The sequence below is a fragment of the Daucus carota genome, chromosome 7, assembly GCF_001625215.2.
Source record: "Daucus carota subsp. sativus chromosome 7, DH1 v3.0, whole genome shotgun sequence".
In the NCBI taxonomy this organism is placed as follows: Eukaryota; Viridiplantae; Streptophyta; class Magnoliopsida; order Apiales; family Apiaceae; genus Daucus; species Daucus carota.
Window position 1 is genome coordinate 30,334,472 of NC_030387.2, and position 16,486 is coordinate 30,350,957.

Here is a 16,486-nt window from a genome sequence, read left to right on the forward strand (position 1 = left end):
GGGCCATTCATAATGCTATGACTAGGTAGCTACTACAAGTCAAGGCCATTATTTTGTTTTCTCCACTCCTTTCACAGTTTCACTCCTCACCCTTCCATGTAAAGAGCAAAAAACACACACACACACACACAGAGTGATGGTATCAGAAGAAAGCTCCACACCAAAGCTCCTCATGTTGTCACCAAGACTCTCTCCAAATCCACCAGGTCTCTCCACCCCACCCCACCAAACCTCAGCCTCAGTCCCATTCCTCTGGGAAGAGGAGCCTGGGAAGCCCCGTCCCTGCACTGCCCTGGTCACTCTCCCACACCACAAATGCCTAGAGCTCCCTCCCAGGCTCCAGCCATTGGAGCACTCTAGGCTAATTACCAAAACGCCCTCCCCCACCACTGTTCTTGATGGCCCTTATGTGGCCAAGTCTGTAGCTTACTCTTCTTCCTTCAGAATTTTCAGCAGAAGCAAGCGTTATGATTCTTTTGATTACAGGTCTAGTGGGAGGTTCAGTCCTGAGAGAGTTCAGATTGGTGCTTTGTTTGGTAATGAGAAGAAGGGTAGAAAAGGGCTGTTTGGTCATTCTAAGGGTCAAATGCACAAGTCTAAGAAAGTGTTGGGTACCAAACTGGAATTTTGCGAAGAGGGTAGCTCTGTCATTTCACCCTCATGGGATGACGTGTCACAGTTTGCTGAGGAGGAGGATGAGAAAGAGGGTGACAACAGTGGTACCCCAATCAAAGTGAAGATGACTAATTTGTCTCATGCCAAATCTCACTTTTGGGTAAGTTTCCTTTTATCTGCCATTTTCTACTTGTGTATAAATTTTGCAGTAAAGTATTTATGATTTGTTTCCTGCATTTTCTTTAAGTGCAAGCGTAGTTAGTTAGTGTTGTAATTACAAAGTACCCTTAAAAGAAATTGAATTAAATTATTATTAGATTTTCTATCTGTCCCTTTTATCTATTGCCCAGTTTCTTATTTCTTGTCTATTTTAAACTAATATATAAATTATATATTAGATCTGCAATTTCCTCTAAAAAAGAATACAGATTTCAGTATTACTATATAATCTATATTATAATTTCTAACCGATAATATATGAGTTTTAAGTTTTGACATGGAAGCAATAAAAAGGAAATGAGGGAGTACAAAATTCAAATATTTGCTTTACGGTCGTCTCCCTCTTTATTACTACTCGTACAAGAGATTCGAACTTGGAATCGACCTATAATTTAATAATGAGAGAGTGTACAATACTATAGATAAGAAATTAGGAATAGTATACAAAGTTACTGTCGTGATCTTTCATGTCAGGTATATGACTCATACGACCTACCACCACGAAATGTGTGAAACATTTTTCAAGAAGTATATAGGAGTATTTGTTTGGGGACCAAATGAAATTGGAGGACACTTGTTTGCATAATTTAAAGTAAAAGCGACACTAATGCTTAAGGTATTATTAACTCTCGTATCTGGCTCAGAACTCAGAAGAAAACAAAACAAATTATGGTTTTTCTAAGTGCGGAATTTTACAACGGGAGATTTTGATTGGCTCTCATATCTTAATAATTGTGGACCCCTTTGCAAATACAACAATCACACCAATCAAAATTTCTCAAACATATCAAATTCCGCGCTTAGCATATGCCCATGGACATACACCAGACAAACCCAACAAATTAACTCAAGGTTTTGACATTGAGACTCTCCTGTAAATCTCATCACCTCATTTTCTGCTTTCCGAGTGTCCACGGAAAAGGGAAAAATCTGCGTACATCTTAACTTATAATTTTAGATAAATTTGTTTGGTTTAGTGTTAAGTTCCATTATTAGATGAAAGCTGAATCTGACAAAAGATTTATTACTGATAGAGAAGGGTAGTTGCGAATTGAACACAGCCCTTACTCCTCAGGACTGTGGGCCTCTCTGATTAAGATTGTCTTCTTATCTTAGTTCAAATCATTTGTCCCAAAAGTTTACCCAAGTATCAACAGCCATGCATTTTTATAGTATATTGCTTTTAAACACAAAATTCAACAAAAGCAGGCAAAGGATGGGAGTTCTAATTATCAGCCAGCCATAACTCCAGGCTTTCCACCTATCTACTTGCTAAACATAACTTGATATATATCTACCTCTAGTCTTTCTTATCACTCAAATGTTCAACTACATGCATTTTCTGCATGATGTTGAGCCTTGGAAACCATCTTCATGTCATAGCATGAACTGTACTATATTAATCTCGTTTTCGTCAATTAATGTTAGTGGTTAGTGGCCACCATTGTCTCTCAGCCTTTTGCCTATCCGGAAGAAAAGGGGAAGGAATGTGCAAAACTGATAGCAACTTTCTCTAAAGACTGATTCAATAATAAGCTTTCTTACATTCCTTATGTTTTTCTCTGTTACAGATGACAATGCGCGAGGGAATCAAGCATGCCATTCCATGGAAGTCGAGAAAATCAAAGAAACAAGTTCATATTGTCTAATGTCCTCACCTGAATACTAATGTCTACCATAGGCTGTTTAAGCTCCTGTAACATAAATTCTAGCTCATATTTGTTTGTAACTTTATATTGCTTGTATGCCAGATTACTTGGCTCCATATTAAATTATTAGTATATATATCCTGGACTCCTGAGTTTGTTGTACTATGCATAAGATTCAGTGAATGATTCCTAGTAAGATGTAATAAGCACCTTTAAGCCATATCCTAAGAAGCCATTCCTGCTATTCCCTAATTCCATGTACATAACATACCCTATCTAAGAAAAACTTCATATTTACGCATTGATCAAAGAAACATATTGGGACTAGAGATTGTAAATGCTTCTAACACACCAGTTTCAAAGAATGTTCTGCTAATAACTTCTCTGGATAACATAGAGGGCAGTGAAATAACTACATCAAGTACAGGCAGATTAAAACTGAACTTTATTGTCATTAAATCACATATTTGGAACATATAAATGACAAATTAACCGGTCATTCAGATCTCCTTGCAAAAGAGTGGCAGTCAGTTTCTAATTTTAATTCACAGAACACATGACAAGTTGTGGTTGAATCATTCTCACATGCAATGGACCAATCATAAATAGTGAATGACTAGATGACTACACAATGACCTCAAAACTACAGGAACTTCAATGGACCGATCATAAATATTTAACGATAAAGATGATTATACAATGACATCAAAAGGCATATAAACCTTAGTAAGATCCAGTAGATGTTTGGTTACAGTATTGCTTTTGATTAAGAGGACATACTGAAAATCACCAATTCTTATTTCTCATATCAGGGTGGAGAGAAGAGACAAATCTGTGGGGTTAAAAATAGATCACAAACAATCATCTACTTCAACATCACCCCTGCTTTTTACCAGTCATACCTGCAACCACCTGCAAACAAAACAAATACATAATAAATTAGATACTAGGGTACTAGCAGAACTTTTTAATTGAAGAAAAAGGTAAAGCAGCAAGTAGAGAAATGATAATCACTGTTACCAAAAGGAACCATGCAATTATTGTAGGAATAAAAGGTAAATGAGCAGAAAACACATTTAAGGGTAAGCTACAGGTTCAAAATTGGAACAAATGAATATAAGTAGGACTTTGGTCTTTCCATATCAGCATTGGGGATTACAGCTAACCTTCACATATATCAGATACAAATCAGATCAAACGCCGCAAAGGATGAGATTTGGGATGCACTAGTATAAGGACAAAGTTAGGAGAACAAGACAATAGTACACAGGAAAAGTGTGGGCGTGCACTTCCACTGTGGGGTGGCTGAAGATGTCACTCCCTCTCTTGGGACTAGTAAGTAAACAAAGCAGTAGTAGATCAAGAAGTAAAATTGCATATGACTTTCAAGGATATTCTAATTGATGGCATCACTTACTTGAAAAGAACTGTGAATTATTAGATGTGACAAGTCTCCAGAGAAAATATTAACACAACAAAACAACTCAAGGATAATCACATAACAAGTAATATCTGATAACATTTTCCAATAGTATACTTACATCACTCAGAGCAGGTTGAGGTACTTGCTTAGACGATTCAAAAGAGTCCAGTATAGGCCTCACAACAGCCGGAAGAAAGAGGCCTGAAAAAGAAAAGATAAAATTTAATTAGGAAAAAATTAAAACTCTGAATTTAGAGCATACAGTTGCATCCACTTTACATCACTGATTTTCATTAGATTAAATGCTGGACCCTAAGCTTTAAATATACAAGATATAACGTTCCATTTTGTAGCTGAAAATGACAAAATCGTCATAGATGTTAATTTTTCACCTTACTATATAATAATTCATGATCAAAAGCTTTTAATATTCCATGAAATCACCACATCTGAATTTTTAATGTATAGGAACAAAGAGAATCTAGATGAACAAATAAGAGAATAAATTATATTAAAATCGCAAACCTAAATAAAATGAAAAGAGTTGAAACTTATAGTTATATTATCAAGGTTATATCCTGTAAGACCTAATAAGAATTCTTAAATAAAACAGACCCTAAGCTAAGAAATTGGCGATGAGGTGATTAGGAGTGGGGAACAAATTACTTAAAATCCAATGTTACATGGTTCAGCTATGAGAAGTTTCCAACTGTTTTAAACTGACTGGATGCACAGACAGATTTACAATATCCAAATTTTATATTTAGTAATGTAGGAAAGACAGACAGAAGGGCACCAACATTTCCTCCCCAGCTCCCCTACAAGGATCCTACAGCCTACTGTAGAGAACGTATAAACAATAATTTATATCCTTATATCTGAAATTATAACAAATATGTCCAAATGCACTTTACTTGAAAATCAGAGAAATGTACATGTCTATTAGTTGATGTTGAACCTATTCAAGTTAGTAACTCCACATAACTAATCCATCTGTCCATATCTAGCTGAATAGCAAGGCACCTAAGTCTCTCTACTATTTTTTAATTTGAAACAGGCGGGATTCTCCCCCTTCTCATTGTTCATAAGTTCCCTTTGCCGACATTGATGACCACAAAATTACATATCAATTAAAATGCCAAAATTGTCCTTGTTTAAATCAAAATGTCCAAGCCAGACCTCGCTTGCATTCATATCATCCCAGGCAATGACACCCAATCAATCTATCCCGATTTCAAGTAATCACTCAGCAGTTGGAAGAATCCCCTAACTAATGACCAAAAATCTACCATTAGACTTGTACACGCACACGAAAATAAAAACAATCCAATTCCGGTCATTTCTGAAATACAAAGCCTAGACAGTAGACACTACTGCAGTCAAGTAGAGTTTGATGATTTGGATTCAACATAAAAGTAAACGAGCACAACAAAAGGAATTCAAATGTGCAACAAATGTAAACTAGGTAGCATCAATAAAAAATTGAAGAAATATCAATTGAGATATATTCAGATTCAGCCATCAAACACGAAAATTAATTAAGCTAGAAATGAGAATTAAAGTGAGCGATCTGAGAAGTAATTGAGATAAAATAGGAAGAAGTGATTTCATAGAGAGAGGGAGAGGGAGAGGGAGAGACAGAGACAGCGAGAGAGAGGGAAGTAGAGAGAGAGAGAGAGAGAGAGAGGGAGGGAGGGAGAGAGATACCAAAGCCAGCAATGAGGCAAGAGGCAGCGACAACAGGCTCTTGAGCTACAAATATCCTCAACGTCTTCATCACTGTCATCTCTCTTTCTATCTCCAAATAATCTTTCTGCTGCTTTCTCTCTGGAGTCTGTATCAGGATTGGAGGCGTCCTTGTGGGTCGGAGCTATAAACCGTTTTAGCGAGCAGCGACTTTGGTAATTTTAAACCCCGTCAGAAAATAAGAAATTCGTAACCTAATTTTGTTTGTTATATAAATTTTTCTGAATTGGATTGGATTTGTAACAAAATTATATAATAAATAATTCCATCAATTTTTTAAAAAAATCTGATTATATAATTTGATGATTTTTTTTATATTTTGATTAGTCCATGGATCTAAAACCAAAACACTACATCACAAATCATGTAAATGTTTATTGAAATTGTTTTTACATTTAATTGAACGCTGCATCATGTAACATCTCATTTTAATAAACCTAAAACTATATGATATAGTTTTAGCCCGGTATTCAAGAATAAATTATCAGAATGTGATTGTGATTGAGGACATTTGAACTCTTATATGGATACTTTTCCTTATTTCTTATGTAGTAACTTATTTAAACCAGTGTGGTAAAAAACGGGAATCGGACTTAATCGGTGAAGTTACGGAACAAGGATTAATCGAGGATTAATTGAATTGATCGGGGATTAATTGAATTGATCAGTGATTAATCGGAGATTTAATCAGTTCGGCGAGCTACGGGACAGAGATTAATCGGTGATTAATCACCAACTTTTAGAACAGAGATTTAAACTAAACCAAAGGGCTTAGCAATACATACCATTATACAACACACAAACATTATGTTCCATCCTTCATACAAACTACAAAGTGCAGCTAATAAAAGATACAATACTTACAAACATTATATATTACATCACTTATACAAACTACAAACTGCACCCTCACAACTTTCCTGTTAGGTGAAACTGAAATGGCAGGCAATGTGGCCACAACCAAGAAACCTAAATATTTGCATAGATGAAACATATACTACATCACATGCCTCTTCATTCTACTCAGAAACCAATATTCACACATTTGTACAATAATGCTACAACACAGTTTGCTAAGCTAACAAGGCTGGAAACATCCAACCAATGGTCCAACCCAAGAATAATCCAGCACCTACAAGACTCAACCCCAAAGCAAACATAAATGTGTACTTGTGAATATTACATCTCGAACGCCCTTGCTTGGAACACTTGCCCTTTATTGCCTTCTTTCGCATCTTCCTATTCTTTATAGGCATCCATGGCAACACCGATGGGAAAAGATCAGACATTGGATGGTTTTTGTTGTTTTTTATCTGATAGTACAAGTTTTCCAACTGTAGGAGCTGGAACCACTGTTTATATGCAAAAAACTCGGACGCCTGTCTGAAAAAAAGCTTCACAACATGTTCCTTCTCAGCATATGCTTGCTTTGCTGCCATCTCCGCTTCCCTGGCACGGGTTTGAGAATGCCTCAGTGCTTCCAACAACTGAGCCTTGCAGTCATCTTTATCAGAAGTGTTTGTTTCAGCTTTACCTGATCTGGTTGTGTTATAGCTGCATACCACATCCACCATCAAAATAAATCAGATACTGAATTATCTAGAATGATGAAGAAAATTACACTGCAAAAGCTACATCATATTTAGCGATCCTCAGCTTAGGCGACTACTCTGTTGCACAAAATCTTTATTACAGAAAGTTTGAAAGAATATCACTTCTAATTAAATGTTGAAAACTTCAATTTTATCCCCGCTACAAATCATATACTCATTTGCTGTTTACTGCATAATTAGGCAGATATATACTATATAAAAATGAAACTTGTAATCAATCAATCATTTACTGTTTTACTGCTTAATAAAGAAGGCAAACGTATACCGTCTTAGAAATTAACCTTACATATGAAACTCTTTTAGGCCGTAAGTATTACAGCTTATAAAATCATATTTGTAGTCCACGCCAGGTGACCTAAAATGCCACGGATATACTAGTGAGAGATTAATCTCACAGCTTCCTCGGGAAAATTGCTAAGAATCAAAAAACTAAAATTAGTGTACGCATAAAGAATGATCAGATTTTCTTATCCCAGATTACTGCATTAGTTAATTCTCCTATCAATTTTGCTGAATTCTGTCATTCAGATTTACGATGACCCTTCCCTGTTAAGATCTTACAGAATTACATTAGAAGAAAGTTTTTAATACTATTTGTACATAAACACAATACTTTTATTATGGATGGTCAAAGGAAATGTCAAGAACTTTTGCCTTAAGATTGAACGGTCACTCTTCAGAGAGAAAATATGTATTGACATTGGTTTGAGTGTCTACTCTTACTACTACTATTATACTACCTATTTTTTTTATCAAGACTTTGTGACAATAAGGTGAACTTCAAGAACATTTTCACAAGCCACCAGATTTTGAGTTTCCTTTAACTGACCAAAAAAGTTGTTTAAATACCTGAGGGGACTATCTACACCAGATTTTGAGTTTCCTTCAACTGACCAATTGCTTCCACATGTGCTTTTTGGAGTGCCACCGCCACTTCTATAACTACTCCGATTGCTGCGATCAGCATTTTGAGGCTTCATATCAACAGATGAGTTAAAACTCCCATTATAATTGGGAAGCCGAGCACGAACATTCGGGTCCCTTCTAATGTGATTCACCTGGGGCTGGGGAAGATCGCAATTCTCGACATGAACAGATGATCTCTGTGTAACAAAAGAAGCTAATTCATCACTATCTGCAGTTTTCCACCAAGGATCTTTTTTCCCACTCCCGATCAATGGAGATCCTGAATCAAGACACCACTCATCTGATGTATTTAAACTAGCTCCATCAATGTGATCCATTTCTACAAATTCATAAGATTCTTTACCATCCTTCATCTTTACAGATTCTTGAACACCCTTTGCATATTCTGCCTTAAGCTCTTGCTTGTTAACACTGCGTTCTTTCTTTATAAAACTTGCACAAACTCTACCTTCACTGCCATGGGTGGGGTCCGAGTTTAAATTTCTAGTAACTAATGTACCAACATTGTTTAGGTGGACTCGACTTGTTTTCACATTCAGGCTCGCAAAACCAACTCCATGGATATCCACCTCTGCGTCCATGGTATTTAATTGATCATTTAAAAATCCCTTCTTGTACCCGTAGTTGGGTTGCATCTGGAGCCACCATTTAGTGTCAGGAGATACATTCATATATGAAGGGTTGTTGCTATGGGGAACAAAACCCGGAACACAATAGTCTTGCCCATCTGTTGCACTTGCAGGTCCAGAATCGACCTGCTTAGCTGTTGCTCCTGAAGATGGACAGCAAGCTAGTTTTGGAGCTCTTTTTGCGTCTTCTTGGACAAAGCAACGATTAGCTGTTCTCTGCCAAGCAGCTCTTGCTTCTGCAGCCGCCATCAGTCACACATTTTTCCAGAGGTTCTGCAATGAAGATGAAAAACTTCTTAAAGAGATAAGAGTAAAGTCCGATCTATAGCTTGAAATATACCTTGTTTCTAGTTCTAATGTTTAGCCATACATATCACAGAAAGATTTCTAATTGTGCTTTTCAGAGAGGCATATTCATAGTTTCATAACCAGATGCAAATACCAACCACAACCTTTAATTTTTGGTAAATTTCAATTACATTTTAATTACACAAAACCTAAAGATTTTCTAGAAATCCTTTTCTTCAGGAAGATAAAAATTGTGGTCTTCTTATTTGAGTATAATACCAAAGAATAATCAGTGCTTAAATTTAGCTCAACTCAATATATTGATCTTCATAACTACTATATTCGTGCGACTCAAATTAAAGACCCCAATGTAAAAGCATACTTACAACAATAATAACAATGCTAAATAGAAAAATTAACAACATGCTCTTCTTTAAGCCTCAACTTTTCTGTTTCAAAAGAGCAGTTACGTCCTAACCGATTATCAAAGCAAGGTCATATAACGTGGATAGAACACAAATGAAGCACACATTCATTCGATCTAGAAACCCTACAAGTCACCAAGCTCTGATTTTAGCTCCAAAATTGCAAATTAAAAACAGGATTATGTTCATCCCACAAATGTTAGTAAGATTCATCGAAAAACTAACAATTATAAAACCAGACCAACAAGGTAACAACCTATCTTCATGTCAGATAAGATCAACAATTCCTCACTTTTCTTAACAGAAAAAACAATCAAGATCAAGAGATCTTTATAATAAATATACAAACATATATCCACATCAAATACAAGAAAATATCATCAAGAATCCATTTTGACCTCAACCCAGGTAACAAAATTACCACACAATTCACATAACAATCAAACAAAACAAAATCTAAACACAAGATGAAATCTTTGTTAATCAGCACCTCATAACAAACAGCATGAAACCATGAATTATTACAACATGAAACCCCACATAAAAGTTAAACTCGGACAATAATTAGACATGTATAAATGATCTTATCATCAAACATATCCAAAACACAAAATATAATATAATATAGAGAGAAGGTGGACCTGAAGAGAAAATCCAAGAAACTAATGGATGGATTGAGAGAGAAGATGGGTGTGTATGTATTATGTATACGAGGAAAGATAGATCATAGAAGTTTAAGAATATTTTGCAAGTGCGTGACTGTGTGTGATGTATTAAGGATACAAAGCTATTGAATTAGAGAGACAAATCTTTCTTCGTTTCGTTTTATTACAGTTATCACTCTCTTTGTTTTATTTTGTTTGGCTTCTGCCATTGTCGGTTTCCGGACCCAAGATACGACATCGTGTTAGTTAAGCTACGGATATTTTTTTTCCTATTGTGTCTATCAAGCTATTATAACTCGACTCCAATTGACCGAAGAAACTGCTCAAAAAATTAAAATATGTTCGATAATGTGCCCGTTGGTTTAGACTTCTATTTTTCATGACCCGTTTGTTTAAAAAAAGTAGAAGCACTTAAATTGAGAATGCTAGCTTCTATCTCAGTGCTTCTGCTTCTTTTTCAAACATTTTATTAACTTATTTACTTATCACTTTTAATCCACGGCCCCATTAAATTGTGACGAATCTAAAATGTATCCTAACGATCTCTGATTTATTAATTTTTTTTGATAAATTTTAAATAATTTAATATTGATAATTTATCGATGATATTCTGATTTGACTAATTTTTTTTAATTTTCGAAAAATCATAAATCGGTAGATCAATCGATTAATTCTGATTATTGATTTCTATTATCATAGGTTACATATATACAATTTTAAAATTAGCAGAAATTAGATTTTATATTATTCAATTTTAAGAACCTATCTGTCTAGATTTTCTTTTACAATTCTTTTATCATCCTCATATAATATATATACTTATTTGATTTAAAATGGATTGAAAATATTTTATTATGGATTTTATTAATATTTTATAGGATTAGTTCTATCTTTCAAATCGGCTCCGGAGAAATAAAACGGTGTCTTGGAAGAGGACCGATATACCACCCTTGGCCTTGAGCTGTTGTCGCCGTCAAGAAAGGAATAGGGTGCAAGCAAAGTGGGTGTTGAATGTAAGTTTAGTCAATTATGTATACTCAAAATATCTAATTAGATTCTGATTTATGCAATGAATCTGAATATTTGATACTGGGGGCATATCGCATATGATTTATTGTGGGCTAGTAAGTGGATTTTAGCAATTTCATTACAAGATACCGCACCATGTTTTTGTGTTGGGCTCTGCTTTGCGGTTCCTACAATTGTCTTGTAGCTTTGATTTATGTCGATGTTTATTATTTTTCAGAGATTCGGAGGTGTATAATGATGTTTTACCTAAATAATTTATTTATATTAATGTTCACGATTTTAAAATTAGACGTACAATTGATGTACAGTTCCAAAAATTTCCCGTAGAAAAATCTATATTCATCACGATGATAAGATAACTTGCCATTTAATCTCCATATAATGTCGATGATTTATTTCAAAACAAAAATAAGATATTATTGTCAAAAAAAAAATTATATTCATCACGAAAATAATAAAATAGATATTTTTAATTAACAACGGTATAATACCGTACGGTCTTTTTCTTGAACTTTTCACTGAACTGAAATAGCACGAGCTAGACTAAGATTTGTACTAACAACTTTGTGTACTACTGCATACCAACAATCAGTAGTTTGCATAAATTATACCTAAACAATTGATCTCTTTTTCATACATAACTTGCACATCCACTGATCCACTCTTGCGGTATAAAAAATGTTTGAATTCATGTCATTTTAATTCATATCGGCTTATAATGTTTTGTTTTTGTAGAAAAAGCTAGAAGTGGGCGTGCCCAAACAGGCACTAATATTGCTTTCCACATTCTGACCTTAATATTAGATTCACTCATTTGTTAACTTCAGACTACAGCCACATTCCTGCTTCTTTCATCATATTCGGAGTAGGAGGGATACTGAAACAGTTGGCGGAGTCTAAAAGCTTACGCGACGGCTATATAGGTTTTGAACGTCATCGGGTGATTTTTGAAGATCAGCCGGACGGTTTCAAATGGTATCGCTAAACATAGGCACTGTAACTACAAAGAGGATAGTCATTGACATGGGGCGAGCTTTGATGACACATTGAATGTAAAAAGCGACAGTCGGGTCGTATACTGATAACTAATTAAATCACATGAATACAAAATTGTACTACTAATCAAGTCGAATCTATCTCGATCTATGAGCAATAAAAGTACCCAACTCCAAGCCCCCACCTGCCACTGACTTTTCTTCAGATCGTTGATCAAATTCTGTACAACATTTTCGATAGTTTCTGCAGTCACCAGTTTATTCCTCAGCAAGGCCCAATTCTTTGCAACTAAACCAATTTTCAGAAACTTAATTTGTCAAAACAGTGTTCCTTGGCTCATCTGAATGCATCGTCGATGCTAAAATTGGCAGTTTGGCTCTCCCATGGTAATACTTTCCATGCATGAATTCCTATCACAGTGACTCAGGATGTCCCAAAATCTTCGTTCATTCCCACATTGTTACGTCAATTTTGAGTTATAAATTTGAGTGAGAATCGTTGTGTGCGCACAACGAATGACGCTTGGAATGCGTTCTCCTCTGATAGTTCTTTGTAAGACAATTTGAATCACTTAAAATGACTAAGAGAGATGAATGAGATAAAAGTATTCAAAGTTTGTTTCTTAGAAGTGAAAAATAGTGTTATGCTCCGGAAAATATTATTTTGATTAATGATATTCTGAGTATATAATTGGATTTCAAAAATCTTATTAAATTTTACAATATTTAGTCGAGATTAGGTCCAGATGGCTTAAACCCGGCTTTTTTTCAACACTTTTGGAATCTGATTGGCAAAGAGGTGTTTAATTGTTGTCAACAGTGGCTTATAGAGGGCAAGTTTCCTGCTGATGTGAATGATACAACTTTAGTGCTCATCCCTAAAAAAGATAATGTTGACGACCCTAAAGACCTCAGGCCGATAGCTTTGTGTAACGTTCTTTACAAGATAGTAACAAAGGTGTTAGCAAATAGACTGCAGAAAATTCTACCAGGGGTCATATCTGAGGAGCAATCGGCTTTTGTTCCTGGCCGAAACATCACAGATAACGTATTGGTGGCATTTGAGCTTTTACATTACATGAAAAGGAAGAATAGTGGTCAAGATGGTGTGGTGGCTTTAAAGCTCAACATTAGTAAGGCTTACGACCGTGTGAACTGGAGGTATCTTAAACACAGAATGTCTACCATGGGTTTTTCGGAAAAATGGATTGAATGGATGATGCTTTGTGTTCGAACTGTATCTTATTCGATCTCGTTTCAAGGATCTATGATATGCCCCATAATACCAACTAGAGGTCTCCGCCAAGGAGATCCCTTCTCGCCTTATTTGTTCCTGCTGTGCGTCGAAGGTTTGTCATCATCCTTAAAGTCAGCTGCTGGGAATGGTAGCATAAACGTATGTTGTATTTGCAATCTAGCCCCATCAATAACCCATCTGTTATTCGCTGATGACAGCTTTTTATTTTTTAAAGCGACTACAGAAGAAGCTTCAACAGCCAAAGAAATCTTAAATGAATACGAGGCATGGTCAGGGCAAGCAGTTAACTATCAAAAATTAGCCATATTCTTTAGTTCAAACGTAAGGAGAGATAAGTAAGAAGCACTCAATAGGAGACAGCAAGTATCTTGGCCTGCCATCTCTGATTGGCCGCTCAAAGAAAACTGTGTTTAGGTACTTGAAAGACAAGGTGATTCAGAAAATTAAAGGATGGAGTTCGAGGCTGCTTTAACGTGCTGGTAAATTAGTTATGTTGAAGAATGTGATTCAGTCAATACCGGCATATACAATGTATTGTTTTCTGATTCCTAAATCACTCTGTCAAGAGATTCAACGAGTAATGAATGCCTTCTGGTGGCAATCAAACTCTTCTTCAAACAAAGGTATTCGCTGGCTAGGCTGGAATAAAATGTGTATGTCAAAGAAGGATGGAGGGCTGGGGTTCAGAGATATCAATGGCTTTAATCTAGCTCTCCTGGGTAAACAGTGTTGGAAATTAATAAACGACCCAAGAGCTTTAGTTTCAAGGATTCTAAAAGCTAGATACTATCCAAATAGTCATTTTCTACAAGCTGGTAGGACAGGAGGTGCTAGTTACACCTGGTCAGGTATATGGGAGGCAAAAGAAGAGATGAAGAAGGGTCTGAGATGGGTTGTGGGGGACGACACATCTATTAGCATTGCAACTGATACGTGGCTTCGTATGAAAGAGAATTTCTGCGTTAACAGGGAACAAACCAGTAGTCAAGTGATGCAGCTGAAAGTTTGCGATTTATTCCAGGAAAACAAAAGGGCTTGGGATGAGGTTAAAATCAGAGCCAATTTCAGCAGTGAGGATGCAGATGCCATTTTAAACACTCGAATTCCACAGGGGCATACTAGAGACAGGGTTGCCTGGATTTATTCATCCAATGGAAAGTATAAGGTGAAATCAGGGTACTATCAGTGGTGTCAAAGTCAGCCTGCTAATGATGGAGTTCAACAGTTGAAGGGATGGAACAAAATCTGGAATCTGGAAGTCCCTCATAAAATTAAAGTTTTCTTGTGGAGGTTTTGTCGGAATACTCTACCAATCAGGATCTTATTAAGGGGAAGAGGTGTCCCAGCCCTAATTGCTTGTTCAATGTGTACTGGTGAGATAGAACACCTACGACACTTGTTCTTTGAATGTGGCTTCGCAAAAAAATGCTGGCAACAGAAAGGTTTCGACTCTAACGTGTGGGACATAGAAAGCAGCCATGAATGGTTACTTCATACTTTGGCTAATGGTCCAGATGAGGTTTTGGTTAAAATGGCATCAGTTCTCTGGGGAGTATGGTTTGCAAGGAATAAACGCATTTTTGAGAATAGATTTATGTCACCAGCCACTGTCATGGCTTGGAGTGCGAAACAAATTTTAGAGTGGCAAATAGCTAATAAGAAAGTCTCATTTTCACCACACCTGAGCAACAGACAGCAGGGAGATGGTCGGAAGTGGCAAGTTTCAGAGCAAGGGTGCTTAAAAATTAATGTTGATGCATCGGTTGTGGACGGACAAAACTCATTTGGCATTGTTATGGTTTTAAGAAATCACCAGGGGCACTACATTACAGGAAAGAAGATGAGATTTGCAGGCTCTTTCTCAGTTATGGAAGCTGAAATGACAGGTATTACTGAGGCACTGACATGGGCACAAAATTATACAAATACAGTAGTGATCGAAAGTGACTCTCCGCTAAGTGTTGAGGCAATTCGGAATGGTCAGGAGAGCTTACTGGAGCTTGGTGATCTTATTCATCAATGCAGGGACTTTCTGAGACATAATGATCGACTCAAGCTTAGTTTTGTTAGGAAGCAAGCGAACAAGGTTGCACATAGCATTGCGAGAATTCCTTGTGAGCTAAATAGTTCCATTGTAATCCCGTCTCCTCCATTCTTCTTGTTGGAGACAATATTGTCCGAAAGTTTAGCGTTTTAATGAAATTACCAGTTTCTCAAAAAAAAGGTATGGTCTTTCAAAATTTTGATATATGATTATAATTTTAAATTATTTTTGAAAATATATGGCATTTCGTTAGACGGATTTATGAGGTTATCTTCGATTCAATTTTAACACCAATTCATTAAAATCTCATATTTTGAAGAAATTTTTAAAAATATAAATACACGAGCAAATCATATCAAAATCCGTTATTTTATATATAAAAAATCCGCCAATATTTCAATATCATTAAAATTTGTATTGAATTTAGTATTGCATACAAAATCCTCAGATTTTCACTAGTAACTAAATATCTCTTCAAGATTTTTAAAAGTTATTTTGATCACGATTGATTACTCGAAGACTTCAATTATTTTTTAATCTCAATTTCGTATACATAGATCTAAACAATTTTAAAAAATCTTTAATGATCTTATATTATTATTTTATTCTTAAAATAACATGTATTCAAATTTAGAGTCTAAATAGTTATTCAAAATTTGAAAATATTCAAGTCAAATTATAAATAATACTTATAAATTGAAGTGTATAATTATGATTAAAAATTGTAAGTATTACTGCTCAGTCACCTCAATTGTTTATATTGGAAGACAAGGACATAGTACGCATTATAAGACTCTCATAAAATATATTTTGATAAATTATTTTATATTTTTTGGAATAAAAATTTAATATCTAAATTTTTATAAAAAGGAAAAAATTGACTGTGAACCGATATTTATATACATTTTAAAATAGGTGCTAAACTCTTATAAAAACCGCAAAAGAGTGATATGGACGAACA

General features: G+C 35.5%; 3 protein-coding genes across 4 annotated transcripts; 1 reads left to right on the plus strand and 2 right to left on the minus strand.

The window, feature by feature from the left end:
* LOC108196414 (uncharacterized protein At4g00950) lies at positions 1-2,648 on the plus strand. The gene is made up of 2 exons (XM_017363683.2): positions 1-775; positions 2,406-2,648. Exons 1-2 carry the CDS (start codon positions 137-139, stop codon positions 2,481-2,483), a joined length of 717 nt encoding a protein of 238 aa, XP_017219172.1. The 5' UTR covers positions 1-136; the 3' UTR covers positions 2,484-2,648.
* Positions 2,649-3,115: 467 nt separating this feature from the next.
* Positions 3,116-5,825, minus strand: LOC108194264 (uncharacterized). The gene is made up of 3 exons (XM_017361214.2): positions 5,614-5,825; positions 4,025-4,107; positions 3,116-3,395 (listed from the first exon to the last, which is right to left on the minus strand). The coding sequence occupies exons 1-3, from the start codon at positions 5,690-5,692 to the stop codon at positions 3,360-3,362; spliced, it is 198 nt and encodes a 65-aa protein (XP_017216703.1). The 5' UTR covers positions 5,693-5,825; the 3' UTR covers positions 3,116-3,359.
* Positions 5,826-6,494: 669 nt separating this feature from the next.
* On the minus strand, positions 6,495-10,449 carry LOC108196437 (uncharacterized). Of its 2 annotated transcripts, none has more exons than XM_017363722.2 (3): positions 10,176-10,449; positions 8,115-9,094; positions 6,495-7,206 (listed from the first exon to the last, which is right to left on the minus strand). In XM_017363722.2, the coding sequence occupies exons 2-3, from the start codon at positions 9,068-9,070 to the stop codon at positions 6,726-6,728; spliced, it is 1,437 nt and encodes a 478-aa protein (XP_017219211.1). In that variant the 5' UTR covers positions 9,071-9,094; positions 10,176-10,449; the 3' UTR covers positions 6,495-6,725. The 2 variants fall into 2 exon arrangements, with proteins under 2 accessions (XP_017219211.1, XP_017219212.1); XM_017363723.2 differs by lacking the exon at positions 10,176-10,449 and adding an exon at positions 10,025-10,164.
* Positions 10,450-16,486: the final 6,037 nt, after the last annotated feature.

Excerpts from the sequence above, each read along its gene's own strand:
- LOC108196414 (XM_017363683.2), top strand. The coding sequence starts at position 137 with ATGGTATCAGAAGAAAGCTCCACACCAAAGCTCCTCATGTTGTCACCA. Across the intron at positions 776-2,405 it reads ATGCCAAATCTCACTTTTGG|ATGACAATGCGCGAGGGAAT; the intron begins GTAAGTTTCCTT and ends TCTCTGTTACAG.
- LOC108194264 (XM_017361214.2), bottom strand. The coding sequence starts at position 5,692 with ATGACAGTGATGAAGACGTTGAGGATATTTGTAGCTCAAGAGCCTGTT. Across the intron at positions 4,108-5,613 it reads TTGCCTCATTGCTGGCTTTG|GCCTCTTTCTTCCGGCTGTT; the intron begins GTATCTCTCTCC and ends TTTCTTTTTCAG. Across the intron at positions 3,396-4,024 it reads CTCAACCTGCTCTGAGTGAT|GTGGTTGCAGGTATGACTGG; the intron begins GTAAGTATACTA and ends TTTTGTTTGCAG.
- LOC108196437 (XM_017363722.2), bottom strand. The coding sequence starts at position 9,070 with ATGGCGGCTGCAGAAGCAAGAGCTGCTTGGCAGAGAACAGCTAATCGT. Across the intron at positions 7,207-8,114 it reads GGTGTAGATAGTCCCCTCAG|CTATAACACAACCAGATCAG; the intron begins GTATTTAAACAA and ends TGTGGTATGCAG.